The sequence below is a fragment of the Lepisma saccharinum genome, chromosome 2 (assembly GCF_977018435.1).
Source record: "Lepisma saccharinum chromosome 2, izLepSacc3.1, whole genome shotgun sequence".
NCBI lineage: Eukaryota > Metazoa > Arthropoda > Insecta > Zygentoma > Lepismatidae > Lepisma > Lepisma saccharinum.
Window position 1 is genome coordinate 202797160 of NC_139230.1, and position 20119 is coordinate 202817278.

Genomic DNA, 20119 nt, shown 5'->3' on the forward strand with positions numbered 1-20119 from the left:
GGGAAAAAACAAAAGAAATGAGAATAAATGCCACAAAAAAGCAGAAATTGGAAATAGGAAACACAATTGTCGAAGAAGTGGAAAAATTTCAATATCTTGGAGCAATAATAACCAAAAATGGAGGAGCAGATGATGATGTCAAAAACAGAATAAGCAAAGCCAATATAGCTTTCATTCAACTGTATCCAATATGGAAAAGTAAACAAATTGGATTAAAAACAAAGCTCAGGATATTTCAAACAAATGTTAAGTCAGTTTCACTATATGGCTGAGAAACTTGGAAACAAACAAATGAAATAGAACACCAACTACAAACATTTGTGAGTAGGTGCTTAAGGACGATCATGAATATAAAGTGGCCTGAAAATATTACAAATGAGAAACTTTGGGATATCACTAATCAGAAACCAATCATACGGCAAATAAAGAAGAGGAAATGGCAATGGATCGGGCAAACCCTGAGAAACCCGGATGGCTCAATAGAGAAGGATGCTTTGGATTGGAACCCAGAGGGGGTGCAAAGGAGAGGATTCCCCAGATGTACATGGAGGAGGAGGATCGAGCAGGAGCTGCAGCAATGAGAAAAGATGTGGTTGGAGGTCAAGAGAAGAACCGGACAAAATGGAAATGCTTCACAGAGGCCCTATGCTCCATTAGGAGCAATAGGAAATAAGTCAAGTAAGTCATTACGCCATTAGATACACAATACTTCACCTACCTCCAGAAATTATGTAGTATTCTTTGACTGATTTATTTATTTTACTTTGCATCTCTGCCACCATTGGCTAGTTGCGAAGATGAGGACGAATGGTGATGAGATGAAAGGACAATCACAAACACATTAAGGACAGCACACAACACAAGCCCCATAAAGGGCTGGCAATGAGTCTAGGCACCAGAGCCTCACTAGCCTGTAAAATGCTGTCCAGGGCGTACTACATGGAAGTGTGTTTGACATTTGGGTGTCTTCACAAAGGGTCACATCTTACACCCCGGTATTCTTTGAAAACTAGTTTTATTAACAAAACAGAAAAACTACTTGCACAACAAAATGAGAAAAAAAAAAACAAGAAAGTTTTGAAAGTACTATCCTAACTCCTCTACACCAAAAAAAGAGAAAAATACTTACCCTCCTCAAATTTCTGAAACAATAATTCCACATGTGCTCTATTTCCTGGAACACGATAAATTCCTTCAGAGTCTAAGCCTTCCTCCTCAATGAACTTCACACATTTTTCTAGTAACAACGGTATAGCATTTTCTTCTGACTGAACAAAGTCATCTAATGTAGGTTGATGCTGAACATTCTTCACTTTCTGCTTCTGTTTCTTCTTCTCCCTTTCCTTTTCTTTCTCTACAAGCTTCTTAGACTTCTCCTCCTTTTGTCTCCTCTTACCAAGTTTCTCATCTTCTTTGGCCTTTTGCTTCTCTTTCCTCCGTGCTGTTTTATCCCCATCTTTCATCTTTGGTAAGACACCAAACTGAATAAAGAAAAACATTTGTCAAATATTTCTTCACTGAAATTGATCATAATTTCATCAAATTGCTTAAATTTATCTCAACCCTGATGTAACAGCAATCTGTAAGCATTTAAAATATTTTAACTTAACAAAGAAAGTACTTGAAATCTATTAGAATATCTAGTTTAAACTTGTTTATTTTTAACTAAATTAAAAAAAAAAATTAATTTAAATTTTGGTGGCCGCGGTGGCTCAGTCGGTAACGCGTCTGACTACCATGTTAAAGGTCCCGGGTTCGATTCCCAGCCGGTTCAAATCCAGGAACTTTTCTAACGATGGAAGCGGCCCTGGCGCCCACCCAGCATCGAATAACATGGGTACCTGGGGAAACCTGGGGGGTAAAGGCAGTCAGGGGCGTGGTGTTGATCACATCACCCCCACTCACGACCGGATCAAGAAAGTGTGGGGCGTTACACCCACACCCCCTATACGCCTTCATGGCATGGTGCTAAGCACAGGGGAACACTTTACTTTTTCTTTTTTAATTTAAATTTAATTTAATTTAATTAAAAACTTTTCTTTTTCCTTTTACGGAATGAAATAGACATCACATAGAATGGATATTTTTTTCTGGTTTTCCATAAATGAATGTCATTTTCCCCTTCAACTATACTAAGTGGTATATTCAGCATCTGGAAACACTGTTGCTACCCTAAAGAGAAAAAAAGGACAACATATTATTTGCCTTCCCTTAACAAATATTTTCTTGTGTACCTTGTGGCTTAAAATTTTCTTATGTATCCACAAAACAGAAATAAGCTGGAGGGGGCAGGAGAAAGGGGGGCAAGTTACCAAATTTTGGCCACAATAGCTGCCATAAAATTTGAGCTTTTCCAGTCTTACTTCAGAACATACATGCAGAGTGGTGGATAACAACTAATATTTGCCTAGGTTCAGTGTCTGGAAATTTATCTTATCACATTGTTCTATTTGCTTTAGAGGCAGATTTTGGAGCAAAGAAACAGGCCTGAAAGTTACAGTGGCCAATTAATTCAAATTCAGACAATATTTACGAATTTACTCTATTCTGCAAGGTTTACAAATAATATGTATGGATTGGTGTGAAATTTTTGCCATAATCTCTAAACAACCGACATAACAATTTGTTGATCCTGACAACAGATATTCTACAGATCGGATACAAAATTGCAAATGTTGCTTTTAGTAAAGTAAATGTCAAGATTGATTGATTTGCTTTTTTATTTTGCTTTTTGTGCCACTTTTGGCTAATTTGTGAAGATGGGGATGAAAGATGATATGATGACATTGATGAATGGACACTTGCAAACATCCATGCCCAGGCAGGGATTTGAACCCAAGACCCTTGGTGTTGTAGCACACTGTGCTAACCACTCCACCATGGAGGTCGACTAACAAAAGTATGAAATATGACATTTACATTCACAAAAAAAAAATGCAAGAATTTTGCAACAGGCTATATATAGGTATATATCGGATCAGCAAAATTATTAGTAATTTGTCGTTACACTGATATGCCTGTACTGGATGATACCAATACAATAATGATTAATCTGCCCCATAACTAATATATAATTTAGTAATTTAATAATGGAACTTGGAAAGTTGTTTTTATATTTCGGGTTTGAAATCCCCCAATTCTAATGGAATCTATAGGTAAATTTTCTCCTCTCTATAGAAGTACCTTCTGCTGGCACTGGGTATATTTAAAGGGTACTTTCTCATAAAGTGTCTCAATATTTTTTGATTATACACACACACAAACACACAAGTACACATTAGGAAAAGGACATATTATTATGTACTCTATCAGTGTTGGTCAAATCAGTGTATATGTTTACTAGTAAAATTGCTGAAAATTTTACTTAGCCAATATTTCTAGAATGGAGATTTCACACTAAAGCAACAAGCAACATATGTCACTTTTCCATCGAATATGGTCCATGAAATGGTACCATTATATAAATCTGGAGACAAGTGTGCTGTTTCTTCTTATAGACCTATTTCCCTTCTTTCACCACTTTCTATCGCCTGTGAAAAGATAATAAAGGACCGACTCTACAAATTTACCTCTCCATATATAAATACAACACAGCACGGCTTTTTAGCAGGAAGCTCCTGCTTAACCAACTTAAGCATTTTATTATCTGACGCTATCAACTCTATATCTGAAAATTCTCAACTGGATGTAATATATCTGGATTTTTCGAAAGCTTTTGACTCTATAAATCACAATTTCCTGCTTCATAAATTATCCCACCGTTTCAATATTCATGGAAACTTTCTCTCTCTGCTCAAGTACTACCTCCAAAACAGACAACAAAAAGTTGTTCTTTCCGGAATGTCTTCTTCTTATCAAGCTGTATCTTCTGGTGTACCTCAAGGCAGTGTTCTTGGACCTCTTCTCTTCATCCTGTACCTTGATGATCTCCCAGAATATCTTTCCGAGTCATGCAAGAACCTTCTCTTGTTCGCTGACGATTGCAAAATATATAGTAAAATCTCCAATTTCAGTGACATGACACTTCTGCAAAAGAATTTAGATTCTCTAATAAAGTGGTGTGAATTATGGAACTTAAAACTCAACCCTCAAAAATGTACCATGATGACCTTCTCCTTAAAGAAAAACACATTTAATACTAAATATTTCATAAGAAATAATTGTGTTCAAAGAGTTGCCGCACAAAAGGACCTGGGCGTCATATTTGACGAGAAACTTTCCTTTTCTGAGCACATCTCTACAGTCACAAGGGGTTCAATGCGTATGCTGGGTCTTCTCTATCGTTTCACGGAAATAAACAACTTGACTGCCCTCAGCACCTTTTACAAATCTTTTGTGTCACCTAAAATTGAATACTGTTCTCCGATCTGGTCTATGGCATGCCCCTCAAATTCAGATAGACTTAATTCCGTCCTAAATTTCTTCCTGGCCATTGTTCGACACCGAATTCCGTCCACAAAACACTTGCAAAAGTCCATCCTCCTGCAAATGTTAAATATCCAAACTCCACAAGAGAGACATAGACAGGCTGACCAAATATTTCTACATAAAATAGTGAATGGCAGCCTCAGAAGTGACCGCCTACTTCAGGAAATTCACTTTCGTGTGCCTGCCCGTTCAACAAGAAGCACTCAACTTTTTGCCTCTCAGAAGCCGAGATTGTGTCTCATCCAGCGCTCTCTGTTCCATAGACTGCCCAGTGAATATAATAATCTAGGAAGCCAAATAGACATTTTTGAAAATCTGAACAGTTTTAGAAGAAAGTTAGCAAAAAATATGTAAGTCTTTTAACCACATGTAATTTTTTTTTGTTATTATTTTTGATGTATTATATTATGTTATTATTTTTTTTTGTCCTTATGTTCTATAAAAACGTTCCAATGTAAAATGGCTAACGCTGTATTTGGAATCTTCTATTAAATAAATAAATAAATAAATACTCTATACCGGGTATCTCTGGAGCTAGGGAATGAAAACAAGTCTCTGCACAGGTAGTGACGCAAGACAGCTCTACCAATGAACACGTGAGAGGGAATGGGATTACATGGAGGGGGCAGTTGCAATTACCAGCCTTCGCTGGTAGTGCTTCACTCTGCCCACTCGATTTCCCCTCCTCTGCCACTATGCACGGCCTTGTTCCATAGATTCCGGGGATAGAGTATAGTCTTATGCAACGTTTCACATCACTGCAGTGTGAAACATTGCTATTGACTGGTCCTTTCTCATGTGACATGTATAACAGATCGTTTGTCACTTGGGTGTGAAATCTCCCTAAGAGCTCTTGCATAGTTGAATGGCTACCTTTCTTGTCTTTGATGTGAGTAGTCCATGGTATGATCCCTGGTGTGAGCTCCAAAATTTTGGTGACGCAGCATCATGAGGACCACTGTATCCTGGTTGTTACAAAATAAATATATTATAATACATACACAGAAATTTCAATAAATATTGGACATGAAACTAACCATTGGTGAGTTCACATCACGTGGAGAAGAAACATCCAAACTAGACTCATCATCATGGACAGTTCCATATGTTGATGCCTCCATCTTTAGTTTGGCTGTGTATGAGAAATAAACAAACATATTTAGATGTTTTAGACACATACATTTTTAACACCAAACAATTAGAAACAATATTTTTCAAAGTATTGTTAGTAGTATCAAACATTACACATCAATGAGGTTCATTCAAACAAAGAGTAATTTATGAAAACCGTGCATGGAATTGATAGTAAAAAATTACTGAAACAAAGATCACACATGACAGTACTACATACATTCAAACATAATTTTAAATTTTAAACTAACTCTTAAAATTTCATGCAATATTTTAAGTTGCAGACTGTAACAAAACAAAACTAGACTTCTGTTGCAAGTTGCCCCTAAGAATATATGCTTTATGCACTAAATAAGGAACTATTTGTACTTTTAAAATTAATTTGCTTTTGTAAACAAGACACAGTCTTCCTTGCCATTTTACTTAACACATAAAGTTGCAAGTGCATGGATATTTCATATAGTCAATATTCTTTTCAGGCAAACATCATGTCTTATCTACTATCATACTAGCTTATACATAGACATAACAATTTTCTCTCTATCACTCCTGGTCATTTATGACAGTATGAAACCAAGATGGACTTTTGAACTTTCAACTGGCTACATCAATAATATGTAAGTAATTGGGTGCAAAAATTGCAACAACAATTACTACTTACTCCCACCTTAATATTCTCATGTTACAACTGTGATTGCATAGAGTGAGTTCACATCATACCTGATATCTTAAAATATATGGTTAACTGCCTCACTTTACACAAAGTAACACTTCAAAAGTAAAAATCAACTAAACAAATACTCAAGTTCAAGTAATAATGGTTAGTTTTCAAATAATTTTACTGTATGGGACCAAGTTTTCACATATATTTCTGATAATTATTTTAACAAACTCAGGTTTATAAGTGTCTTACAATGCTATATTTGTATGGTACATATACCCACTTAACAAAAAACATACTGATTTTGATGCATCCATTCTAAGACTTTTTTAACTTAACTTTTTCCTTGATTGTAAATATTTAATAAACAATACATTAGTACCCATTATAATCTTCTTTTTGCAATGAACAATTAGAAAGTCAAGTTTAGTCTGAACGTTCTCCCTCTTAAGGAAGTTTACTGACATTACAACACCAAAAAATACTCACAATTTAGATGATTACTTTCATCTGGAAAAAAGTACTACACAGAAATTAAAACTTTGTGGTGAAGACAAAAAAAGAACATATTTGTTGTCTCCATATTATTTTAACTTTAAAGCATTTAAGGCAAAATATTTTTTTTCCCTTTCCTGCCTGAATGAATTTTAGAGGAGGAACATAAAAAGGTCCCTGACAAATTCAAGGCTTTCAACTACACATGCTTAAATTAAAACTACTCAAAATCAGTTTAAATATCAGAATTCTGATAGGTATACTATTTTCAAATATTATATACTGGACATCAAGTTCATGATGTCCCTGCATCTTAAATTCTGCACATGTTTATGACATTGAACAATAGGAATATTAAACCAGGGACCTAAATTTGACCTGCTTTTAATTTAGTGTTACTTTTGTTTGTTGAATTACTGTAAAGTACTTTATATTACTTATGTTTTTTATAAATATTCTGCCAACCTGTTTACAGTACAAAAAACACACTTGAAAAACAAGTTTCACAAATTTCCCATTTAAATGCAAAGAACTATTGAAATGAATTATCACATTTGGCACCAGACTGACAATTCTGACAAATACCAGAATGGCCAGTCCTCCACAAGCAACACTGGGCTGATATTGGGACAATCTGGGGCGGATAAAAATATAACATGAGATCAGTAACCAATTTGCTGTGTATTTAACCCCAATAATGCTCATAAAGTGCTTTATTTTCTAAAATATTTTTGTTAAGATGGTGTAATCCATCAGTGCAGTCCCTTACAGCATTAACATTGACATCCATAGGACTGGGCACATCACTTGAAACTCATAAAAAGGCTAGAGAAAGCCAGTGGCCAAGCCCTCTTTATTTCAATACTACATGATATCGTACAACAGGTGTTTTCTTTTTCTTTTCTCCAGGGATATACCAATTTGATAACATGGTATTCCATATTTGTGCATAAAACTCATCTCTCCAATGGTGTTAAATCTCAGGGAAGCTAGCTGACTCATTATTTTTTGTTAATCTTACCAAAAAAAATGTTGGAATCTGATAGTTCAATTGATAGAGATTTTTAGAACTTTTGTGATTATAAAATCCAATTTACATGAGGTGTGTAAAGGTGGAGGATGGATGAGGTGAGTATCTATCAACAATCAATTAAAGTAGAGTTAAGTGCTTGTCATTTATGAATACTACATTTGATTTAGTTTTATTTACAATAAAAATTGCTAATATAACATGTGAATTATGAGTAATCTAAAATTTGGTTACCCATAATTACAATTTACAAGTTGGTTGTGCCGGCCCCCATGGCGGAGTGGTTAGCATATCATGCTATGATGTCAGGGGTCCCGGGTTCGAATCTCGGCTTGGGCATGGATGCTTATGAGTGTCCATTCATCAATTTCATTATCACTCACCCCATCTTCGCAAATTAGCCAAAAGTGGAACAAAAAGAAGTAAAATAAAGCAAATCAATTAATCCAAGTTGGTTGTGGACAGATTAAAATACGCCCTATCCTGCAAAATGTCATTATTCTTCAACTGCATCTGTAGAGACATGCCTATTTCCTTTAAATGAAATAGCATTCCAGAGAGGCTATGATAGAAGGAATTCAGAAGAGCCTGCTCTTTTGTTTGCAATTCCATATGCCCCTTCCCTTCCCCCAAAAGTAAATTCTAATAAAAAATGGGAACACAACACAGGTTGTTTTTATTATTTTTCTCTTATTCTGGTATGGGGAGGTTAGCAAAAAAAAAGCCAGAACATAATATTTTTCCCAAGACATTGCTGATCTCATTATACCTGATTAGCAACTCTGAACACACTCTCTAGCACTCGACGTGTACATTTGTATTTCAGCAATGTTTGCTTTGAAATTCAGCTTTTAATTTACTTGTGCAATATTCAATATTTTATGATACATATTACAATCTTCCTTCCTTGTCAAGTACAATGCCTGAGAGATGTGTCATTTTGGCCAATTTCAAAGTTGTTGATATATACATGTTTATTATATATAAAATAATTGCATCTCCATTCTGTTCTAGCAACACTGTTAATCACATTATGGCATAGTTGTTGTTCTATTTCTAAACACTCCATGCTTAACAGCCCTCTAAGGGCCAAGGCCTTCCAGAATAGATTTTTCTTTGGGTGAAGCATGGTGAGTGCATCAAGTCCCATCGCCACTGTTTTCTGGCTTTCGAGACCAGAGTCCAATACATCTTTTCTAGTAGCTCCCCAATTGTCCTCACGACGCTGGTTCAATGCTGAAATTGTGGGGGCTTCCACCAGGAATCGTACCAGGACCACTGGCACCGAAGGTACCATTTGGCAACACGGGAGCCCTGTTCTATTTCTATTTTTGGTTATCTTAAGGTACTTCTCTTATTTCTGTAACATAATTGTTATGGTCAGGAAGGAACAAACAATGGCACGTCCATGTATACTCCGAATTCAAACCTGAAATGTCTTGCTTCATTATACATTATGCTAAAACACTCCACCACAAGGCTGGCAGCACACATGTGTATATTGGAAGTTTAGAGTGGAAATATTGGGTATGGCTTTTGAATTGATATTACAGTTCAAAGTGGGATCCAAACCACTGTGCAATGTGCCTGCACCAGGTATTGAACCTCTTGATTACCATTATGCCTTCAGAGAGACCCGAAATATTGGGTATGGCAGCTGTACATTTAGTTATCAGATGTATTGTCCTTTCTTACATAAGTTCATGAATAAATTAAAACTTTTTTGACACTAGTGTTGAGAGTTTACTGCTTAAAATCTGACAGTCTAGATCATATCTTCTTCTCTGATTAAGCATGATTCATCAGGCTCAAAATATGGACTCAAATCTGCTTAGTCCATAATAATATTAGAATAATCTCAAAAATCTTCACTTACTGAGTCAATCATCCTTATATCTGAAGAGCAGCAAGAAATGTCACACTACAGAGGCAGATGAAACTGTTCATTATAAGATAACTTATGAAAGTTGTTACACCTAAAACTTGAGTGTTCAAACCTGCTCAGATGTGTGATGTAAAGGACCTTTGACATGTGAAATTCTGCAAATGTATGTGCACAGTTTTCAACGCCCTGCATATTAATGTGTTTTATATTGTCCAATGTTTTGTCAGCATTCAATTTAAGTAAATAAATAAGGTTACAAGGTAGCAAATTTCATTAAAATATCATGCCTTGTTAAATGTAAAATCAAAAAATGCAACGAACACATAGCAGAACAATCACAGCCACTAAATGCACTAGCATCCCTGATAAGTAAATATAAGTTAGTAGTGTCAAACCATGCTTATCCCTATGTACAAATCCTACATGTTTTGTATTATTGAAACACACACACACAAACTCGCACACATCAAATTAAATTAAAACTGATAATTTAGAATTTAAGTTACAAAAATAGTTTTTTTTCTTCACAGAAGCAGAAATCTCAGACAAGTACACAATAGTAAAATAATACTACTGAATATTAACTGATAAAATGTACACACCATTTTCTTAAAACTGATCTCTACAATAACTATCATCCCACTCTATTATTCTATTTCTATAATGGATTAACAATACAATTTAAAAGGTAAAAGGTAGGCATATGAGGGATGTGGGGGTAAAGTCCCCACATATTCCCAATCTCAGCCATTTGTGGAGATGATTCAATCAGCACCATGCTCCAGTAGCATTTATCCTCTCCCCCCAAATTGGTTGCCCCCCAGGTACCCATTTATTAGAAGCTGAGTGAACCCTAGAGCTCTGCTATCCAGGGGCATTACTGGAAAAATCACACACGCAATGAATTTAACTTGGGTCTCTGATATGACAGTCAGATGCCCTACTGACTGGGCCACTGCAGCTCTAGAATTTAAAAGGAAGATTATCATATTTAAATGAGCCTGACATGGTTAATGCTCTGTGGAACAGTGACTCCATCAAGAATTGAACTAAAGATCACTTAATCAGAAGATTACTGGCAATGCTATATCTAAAATAAATATTTGTTAAATACATGGCACTAGCAGTTCATGGAACTCTATGAAAGAGACCTGGAAATGTTGTAATACTATGCAAAAATTGGAAATTTGAATTCATCATTAGGGTTAAATATAAAATGGAAAAATGGAGCACTTAGCAAAAGGGGATTGAAGAACAATATGCAAAAATCTGTAAATGTTTACTTGACGTGATATTTACTTATTGGTTTGTGAAACTGAAATACACAGATTCAAGAAGCAGTATGTAAGCTGTGCATCAAGTCAACTTTGTAGCAGGGTTTCGCATATGTAGATACAAACGTGAACACAGAATATAGTTCCACTGAGATGGGTTACATTCCGACAACTGCATACTTGAAACAAAACAGTTATTTAATTTGTAATATACAGACAAAATGATACATTCATTAGCAGGTATGGACTTGATCGGTTGCAATCACTGTACAGACGAACTTGGATCCGCAGATTCGCCAACTGGGCAGTCGGTTGAACGGAAGAAACAGCGAAGCCCAAGAGCGAATCTGAATACATTGCAGAGCGTGTGGAATTAGTGATACCAGTGTTGCACATCCCACTATTTTAACCCTATGTTTATCATGATTCATTGCTAATCGTGCAATGCAGCGGCGAGAATGGCTGCATGGAGGTGTCCTGTTCAGTGCCCAGTTTTGCCAGTGTGTTATTTTGTGCATCATCTGAAGGAAAAAGCTCTTCAAAGTCAAGCAAGTTTCCTCCTTATGGCAACAACGCCAAAATAAAACAGGGCGTGAGGTGATTTGCCATCAGTGTGCACACGAACTGTGTCCCTGGTGTTGAATGATTTGCGGTTGAGTTTAGGAGTAGGAAACTATTGTTTGTTGTTTGATGAAAAAATAATCTCCGCAGTATTAAAATATACTGCCGTGAAAAGAAACATGTTAATTATTTGGACGAGACGTGCGTCAACACGTTGATTCAAGCGTGGGAGGATACCACCATGCAAAACCACTGCAGGGCTGAAGCAACCGATGGGAAAGGGGGAGAGGGAGGATTATTGTTTCACGAAATTAATCAAGCCTCATTAACAATAAAAACAATTGGACATCAATGATACTTCTATGCGCAGAAAGTACTTTGAAAATTGTATGATTCAAGAGACGAAAAAAAAAGAGGCAAAATTACATTCCGCTTGTGCAGGTTTTGATGTGTTGTGTGGTTGGCAATACTGCGGATTTTCTCAGTGTGCGCGATGTAAACAGCTTTGTGGTTGAGGCAAGATTGGCACAGAAGATTCTGAGCTCAGTTCTCGCGTGGATTGATACATAAAACCTGCTGCAAAGTTAGCTTGATGCGTGGCTTAGGCTTTGCTTTTAGGTCTGCTTTATGCAAAGGAAGGCTAGTCAGAACTGGATTTGGATTGGATTGAGTTAGTGTATTAAGTCCACTTTATGCACAGTAAGGCTAATTGGAACTGGACCTACAGTTTAAAGTGGGATCCATACTACTGTGTGCCTCTACTGGGTATCAAACCCAGGACCCCTAGATTACAAGGTGATGATGGTTATGCTCTCTCTCGAGCTCACTTTTATTCAGTTATACTAACTGCTGTCAGTACACATCCTGTTTTGTATTTGTATTTTCCACATGTGCTTTTGCTTGTAAGTAACCATTGATATAGATCCACAAAACCAAGAGTTTAGCACTTGCATGCTGTCCTGGGGTCAATTCCCCATGAAGATTCACATTTTTGGTAGTAAAACAGAATTGGGAGTAAAATTGGAGAACTATTTGAATACAAAGAAATAGCAGACTAGTCTACAGGGTGATTCATAATTTCTCTTATAGTCCTGTAGTTTCAAATGAAAAGCAAGCTAGTAGACCTTGGCATTTATCTAAACACAGTCAAAAAAGTTTTGCATCAGGATGGAAAATGACAAAAGATATATGAAGCACAAGGTTTATTGACAGTGACAGTGGGAATACAAAAAAAAAGATGAAGATCAAGACATGTTGAATGAAAAGGGAACAAAAAACGTACAATTTTCTCAGAAATGTGTGTAAAACGAAAATGACACAATTCATGATGGAGGCGAAAAAACAAAGAACTGTCACAACAAGACTGTTCGTCATAGCGGATCCACCAGAAACATTGTCTACCACCTGATGTGTCCTCCCCTGGCTGCAAGAAGGACTTGAACACGCTGTGGCATACTGAGGATGAGACGATCAAGGTGATCTTGCGGTAAGCGATCCCATTCGTCCTGTGCCGCAAGAAGAACTTCACGAAGATTGGTGAGAGCTACAGAATGGTTTGCAATGGCATTTTTTAGCATTGCCAATACATGTTCGATGCAATTCATGTCGGGTCTTTGCGCTGGCCAGAGCATGCGACAGATATTTGCCGCCTTCAGATAATCGTGTATCATCTGTGCGCGGTGCGGACAGGCATTGTCATCCACCAAGACAAATTCGTCACCAATTTCCTGATGAAATTATTCCACAGTCGTCTGGAGAATGTCCCTGACAAAACAAACAGCTGTTTGTGTCCCTCTAATTGGAATTAGGGGCGTTCTACGTCCGAGCATGATCCCCGCCCACACCATGATTCCTCCTCTTTGGTATGGATGGATCACCTGGACACCACCAAGCTGCTCCTGCAGTCCAGGGCCTTGCCACACCCGTCCTCTTCCTGAAAATGGCCTTAGACAGAGCCTACATTCATCGGTGAAGAGAACATGAGCCGAATGACCGGGTCCCCGATTTCGATGTGCACGGGCCAAATGTACATGGACGAGCCAATGTCGTGGCAATAGGTACTGGCGCCGGAGAGGTCCAGTAAACCACTTTCTCGGAGTCTGTTACGGACAGTTTGGTTTGACACACACACACCCGAGGCTGCCTGGAGGGCATGAGTGATGTTCCTTGCCGTCATGGTATTCTGTCGCCAAGCTGAGAGTCGTACATAGAGCTCATGTGCTGGTGTTGTGACCCGTGGACGAGCTGTCCGTTGACGATCTGCTACTGTTCCTGTGTCTGTATACCGCCTCCAGGTCCTACAGGCATCGCTTTTCGCCACTCTAACAGCCGTGCTACAGCCCGTTGTGACGTGCTTGTCTGCAGTAGCATGATGATCCTGGCCCTATCAAACTGCACTATCCTACGCCTAAACATGCCTTGTGCACAGCTCCACTCGCTCGCCTTCGCTAACTGGACACAAGGACCAGCTAACCAACCTTCGCCGATTACCGTGGAGCTACGCTCGAACACAAACATGTGCTTGCCGACTCTGGTAGTCATGTGTGGTGATCGGTATTGCACGTCGACCGCGTTACTTCACAAAATGAGCTCTGCTTCATCGTTTCTTGTCCGTTTCGGCATGTTGCGGATGCTATTTTCATCACTTCTCGGGTGATGCAAAACTTTTTTGACTGTGTTTATTAAAAATGATCCAATCTAAGATGATTCGAAAATATTGAACTGAAACTGCAATATAGTGAAACAAAACGTATGGAAAGAATCACAAAAGTACTAAATTTGTGTACACATTGGTCCTTAATTTCGTTACATGTATGTGAATGCTAAAAACAAGATTCAACTTTTAAGCTGTGTAACAATTCCTTTTTTAAAACTTCAAAGAATTGCTTCTAGAACTTGGAAATCCTAATAAAGCTTTCTATCACTTCAGAACATAAGTAAATACTATTAATGTTTTCACACAACAAAGTATATAAAAAATTTACAGACAAGTGTATTCATACGAACAAATACTGCAATTTTCACACTAATCTGGTGTCAATAAGCTAATTTCTTATATTCTGAGAATGTCAAAAAGAGTACATTGTTGTTCTTATTTATACTCACTTTCTCCAATTCACTCTTATTTAGCTTTTCTTGTACACATGATAAAATGAAACAAGCAATGGAAACCAATTGTATCAATGCAAATCTGAAACAAGCCTCCCTAATGCAGAAGCTATTCAATATTTTTCCTCAGGAAATCTGTACTTGCAACTTTATATGTGGACAGGAAAGGAAAAGATAAATTTAGAATATGCATCAGAATTCTGCATTATCTGTATAAATTTCTGTATTGTTCAATATGTTTGTCCGCATGCACACACACATTCATTCAAACATGCTATTTTTTTTTTTTGCATAAAAACTGAAGATTTTAAAAGATACTCATGATGCAGGAAACTACTCAAATGCCAATTTCTTGAGCACTCATATACAATGTTATATTTAAAATGAAATCTATCTCAGTAGAAAACTCTAAAAAGATAAATAAAATATTTTCACTTCACATTGTTCTCATAATTTTTCTGTATTGTGGAACAAGAAAAAATTAATAATGGTACTTCAGTCATGTAATGCCTTTGTATATTTATATTTTTGTCTTTCAATATCATGCACATCAACCACCTCAAGTTCACACTGCTAATAATGCATCTTGCATAACTTGAATGACTTGCATTTCTTAGGTGCACTGTTATTATTCCAGGAGTACAATAGGTATTTAGGCGATAAGCATATAATGTATTTGATGTCTTCATAATTATGTTATAATCTGCATGATTAAAATGCATGTGCTTTCCATTTCTAAATCTTCAAATGTAGTACCATAAATATGCAGGTTCAAAGATTGCATCATGTATGTTAATCAGTAATAGCATAGCATGCTTGCCAATTCACAGAAAGAAAAATCTAAGTTGTTTGTCAAACTTATATTAAAGGGAGTAAATTAAAAAAAAATCTAACATACCTTACGCACTATTCATTAAGCTAAAGCAAAAAAAAAAAAATGTTGTTCATGCTTAACTTCTTTCATACATTAAAGCACTTACATGAAGGAGAGAATAAGTCATTGTCAGAAGTAAGCTGAGTGCTGAACTGATGTTGAAGGGCTGGGGGATGATGTGGTGGGCCTTGCAGTCCAGGGGGAGGTGCGATTGGCATTAGTGGAGGTGCCACAGTACTCAAACTGCCTACACCTTTTCCACTCCCACCTGTGCTCGACTTCTTTTTCAACCTAAAGGAACGTTTGTGAGGTTTGTACCTAGGTCGCGTGGCAGAACTGGACACATCTATATCACTAGCATCGCTTTCATCCGAAGGCGTTTCACTGCGGACTGAAAGACAGAAAGTATTGCCCATACCATAGAAAGCAAAGCACTTCGTCTTTAAGGCTATGTACATATGGAAAGCAATATGGTGGTTGTTACATTATCTACTCTTAACACTTACAAATCATGCCACAAATCATATACTAATGAATTGCTATTCCTTTGGGAAATTGATATATTGGCATTTACATATTGCTCCTGTGTATCCAGAATGCACAATATAAACCTCGCAGACTACGAAGATTTTCAATATTGAGTGTATTTGTTAATAAAATATGTAAATAAATTACAAAGAAGGGTGTTGCAGTTCTGCATTACTTGGTCAATATGTAATACAAGACTCATGTAAATGTCTACTGTCCTTCACACAATCCACGGTGCTTTATAACAAATTTTCCACATAAAATTCCCACTTAACAGGCTACACAGCAACATCTTTTGAAACTAAAATGTTATGGCTAATTGAGAATTACTGACATGACCGACCATCAAACGTATAACTTCCACCTGCTGCATGCTTTGTGCACCGTTATCTATCACAGGTACGAAATATCTAGAGAATAATTTGTATTGAAGTCCGCTTAAGCACAGAGAATAGTTGGGGATGGGCCTCCAGTTGCAAGTAGGGTTGGAAGTAATCATATAAGAGCCACAACCAGGAATCAAACTGAGGTACTTTGATATATGGTGGTAGAGGTTAGACTATCCAAGAGCGAAAAACAAGTTGAAAACCAGAGCTTCACTTTAACTTTCAACTGATAAACCTCTCAATATCTTTGTTTTTTGTCATTCAAGTAGTCAAGTTTGTCAATCATGCAAAAGTAAAAAATAACATCCTGTAGAGAGAGAATTACACAAATCTCTAATAGTTACTTTCTGATTTCTCTCTTTTTCACTTTCAGAGATATTATCAACTTTCATTAACACTACATGCCAAAATGTCGACATCCTCGGACAAATGGATAAGGTACAAAAGAAACAATAACAGAGCCTCATTTGCATTATGATGTCAAGAGGCATTCCACAGGGTGCCTGCTTCTCCTTTTTCATCTTTCTGAAGTTGCTATCTTGAGGAGGAATATCAATGATGGACTAGAGATTAATGCCAAATACAAATGTTAAATCATCTACTAATTTAGGAATAATGAAACTTATCTTCCTATGCAAAAACAATCAATGAAAGCAGAAATGTTGCACCGAAGTACAGAAGCAGACAGGAATCTAGTTCAACCCTGCAAGTTACAGCTACTACATTATAATTTTAACATCACATCAAAGGAAGATTGTTTTGTTAATTTTGAGGCTTAAGACACTATTGCAATATGGCTGAGTGTCTGCTATACTGAATTGTCCTAGTGGAAGCAAGCAATAAAGAAGCCTTTTTTCTTTCAATGCAGGAAGATATGACAGTCACACGTGATCACTAGGGGCATGCATATTTCGTTTTTGACGAAAAAACGAAATGTGAAAAAACACATTGTAGTGTTAATTTTTCATGTTTTTGAAAGGTGTGAGATGCATTTTGTGACCATGTTTTATCACGAAATAATACGAAATGAACTGCAAAAAGTGAAATTAACTCTTAAACACGAAATTTACCGTTTATATACAGATGCGACACTTTCTGAAGTCTGAAGTATCCTGTGAGTTATGCAATTCATGGAAAATTGATTAATTCTGCTGTAAATATTTGAGAAGCAAAAATAAATCCATTTACACAGGAATAAACTTAATACTCTGGTAACTTCATAAATATGCTATTAGAAGGGATAAGTTTATTTTGTGTAATAAGTGCAGTTTTTAAATCAAACTTAGGATTATATTCACAATTTTAAAACCAAAATGTCATTTTATATAGCACTTTTGATGTGATTATTCACCGCTATAACACCGACACTTTTGAACTCGAAATCGACTCTGTTTTTGTACCGAAATTTTGCCTCTAGTGATCACACATGAAAGTGGTGACAAATGATAAAATAAATCTTCACTTATTTGACAAATGATATTTAGCAATATGTATACCAAATACGTAATGAGAGCAGACATGAAGAAACATTTAATCATCATTTATTTGCATAAATTTCTGTGTAAAGGGACCCTCAATTCATGTAAATAAAGAAATGCCAAAATTTAAGCATTTTACTTGATCAGGAATTAATTTATTTTGAAGCTAAAATGCACTTGTTCAAAAATATTGCCCTAGTACATCTTAACTTATTAAAATTTACATTCAATGTTTAATAAAAAGCTTTAGTTTAATAGGGTACTTAGTTTTGTCAGCAGATCATGGTTCAACTGCTTTTGTTTTTCGAGGGAAGGGAAGTATGACAAGTTGCTGAATGTGATATAATAATACTGTGAAACGAAATAAAATTGCAAAACACACACTTTGAGGGATGACCAATAGGACTATCTTATAAATAGATATAAGCCTATTTGGACTGGGAAAGTCAAAGTATTAAGAATGATCAGATATAATTAACATGACTGCTTATGTGGCAATTATTGGTGTTAATTTGGAAGTTTCTCACTTTAAGTATGACTATTCTCTAATTTATCAACACACACACTCGTTTAACTTAATATTACTCCTATCCTTTAGCAATTATAACAGGCAAAAACTTTTCACATTAAAAGCACACAGCTTGAAAATACATTCATTTCCCCATGCATGAAAAATAATTCCAATCATCATTCCACATACTATGAAATTCATTCTTGCATTGTCTGTTACTTATACATTTATACAATAACTGTCTTCACTATGAAAAATAACACTACAAACACCAACTTAATTCCAAATGTTAACATAAACATGAATAATATTTTACTTCAAAAACAAAGAGAAAATTATCATAATTGAATCTTCCCACCATTTAATGATACTCCAGTTTTAAAATAACTTCTAAATATTTATTAATAAATTTAAACATTTTTTAAAAAAATGGGGGGGTATCAGAATTTTATTAACCAATTGGCATGATGCGAGCTTTTCTGACAATTAGGAACACCAGAGAATATTACATTCTGATACATAACTTTGAAGCAATGGGACAGTAGATCCTGTGAGAAAATCAGGGATTACTATGTATATGTCAAGTCATGTGTAGATTTTTAGAAGTGGTACATAATATATTTGAATGGTGGTTAGAGTCGGTGAATCTGTGATCTAAATTACTTGATCAGTAGCTTCCCCCTTGAGAGGATCACAGCAATAATCACTACCCCTATTACAAAGATTTGAATTATGCATTTCACTGGCTCGCATATAAATAGGGATATTATCATGATTAAAGTGTAAGTATTTAGGTAAAATTCATTATGATCATTAATTAAGGAAGCAAATGAACCATTCATCAAATTTATCAGAGTAGGATCAGTAAATGTTATATCAGTACTTCATCTGTATCAGCCAACACTATAAAATAGTAATAAAGTTCAACATTTTAATATTCTAAACCAAGGCCTTCCTTCAATGGAAAAATTGCAAAATTGGGCAGTTAAAAGGTTAAATTGTAGAAGGATGAAAGGTGCCTGGAGATCTGAATGAATGACCCCCTCAGATGCCTTTCATCCTTCTTCAACTTAGATTTTTAACCTCCCATTTTTGGAACCAATATTCCTGATGAAGATCATCCTTTTGAAGATCGAAATATATAAACTTGTTCTTTTTTATTAATCACTCAAGGTACATGTTTTATTACCATTTTAATAATTTTGTTACATCATAAGAGATTTTTTGGTTACTGTATTTTAACTGGTAATTGTTGGAAAAATATAATTGTTCTGAGGAAAAAAGGTTCAGATCAAATTTTAATCTAAACCTGTCTTGGTTCAGTCAAAGAGATATGTTATTCTCTCATTAACAACTGTGGAAAAGTTACTGCAATCATGTCCTCTTGCATGTTTCTGTAACATGCATGGATGTTTTTTCAAACAACAAAAGATTTATAATACATGTAGTTTTGGAAAGCACAAAAAGAGGTGTCAATATTAGAATAAATGGAAAATTCATACTGGCAGGCAGTGCTATATTTCCAGGAAGAAAGGTTCCAGTATTACCTACATAAAATTTCATGTAGGTAATACTTAAACTGCATCCATCATGAAAGCTTCTGTGCTCTAAGTCACAAGAACGAATCAAAATATTGTGGTATGTTCATATGTGTGTAGTTACACACATTGACATACATTTTTATTTTGTTAAAATAAAATGTTATTCATTTTATTCTCATGTTCAAATAGGGCCAGTACAGCATACTGGCACCACTAGAAAATAAGCAC

The 20119-nt window shown here is 35.9% G+C and overlaps 1 protein-coding gene across 18 annotated transcripts in view; it reads right to left on the reverse strand.

Annotated features, from left to right (window-relative positions):
- The window catches only part of RhoGAPp190 (Rho GTPase-activating protein 190), a 178655-nt gene that overhangs the window by 26091 nt on the left and 132445 nt on the right, over positions 1–20119 (reverse strand). For 16 of the 18 annotated variants that reach the window (XM_083117888.1, XM_083117880.1, XM_083117883.1 and 13 more), the window contains 3 exons: positions 15554–15838; positions 5466–5560; positions 1130–1481 (listed from right to left, as the gene is read on the reverse strand). In XM_083117888.1, the coding sequence (XP_082974014.1) occupies positions 1130–1481; positions 5466–5560; positions 15554–15838 (732 nt within the window). The remainder of the gene's footprint in view (positions 1–1129; positions 1482–5465; positions 5561–15553; positions 15839–20119) is intronic. The other 2 variants (XM_083117895.1, XM_083117891.1) reach the window with 1 other exon arrangement.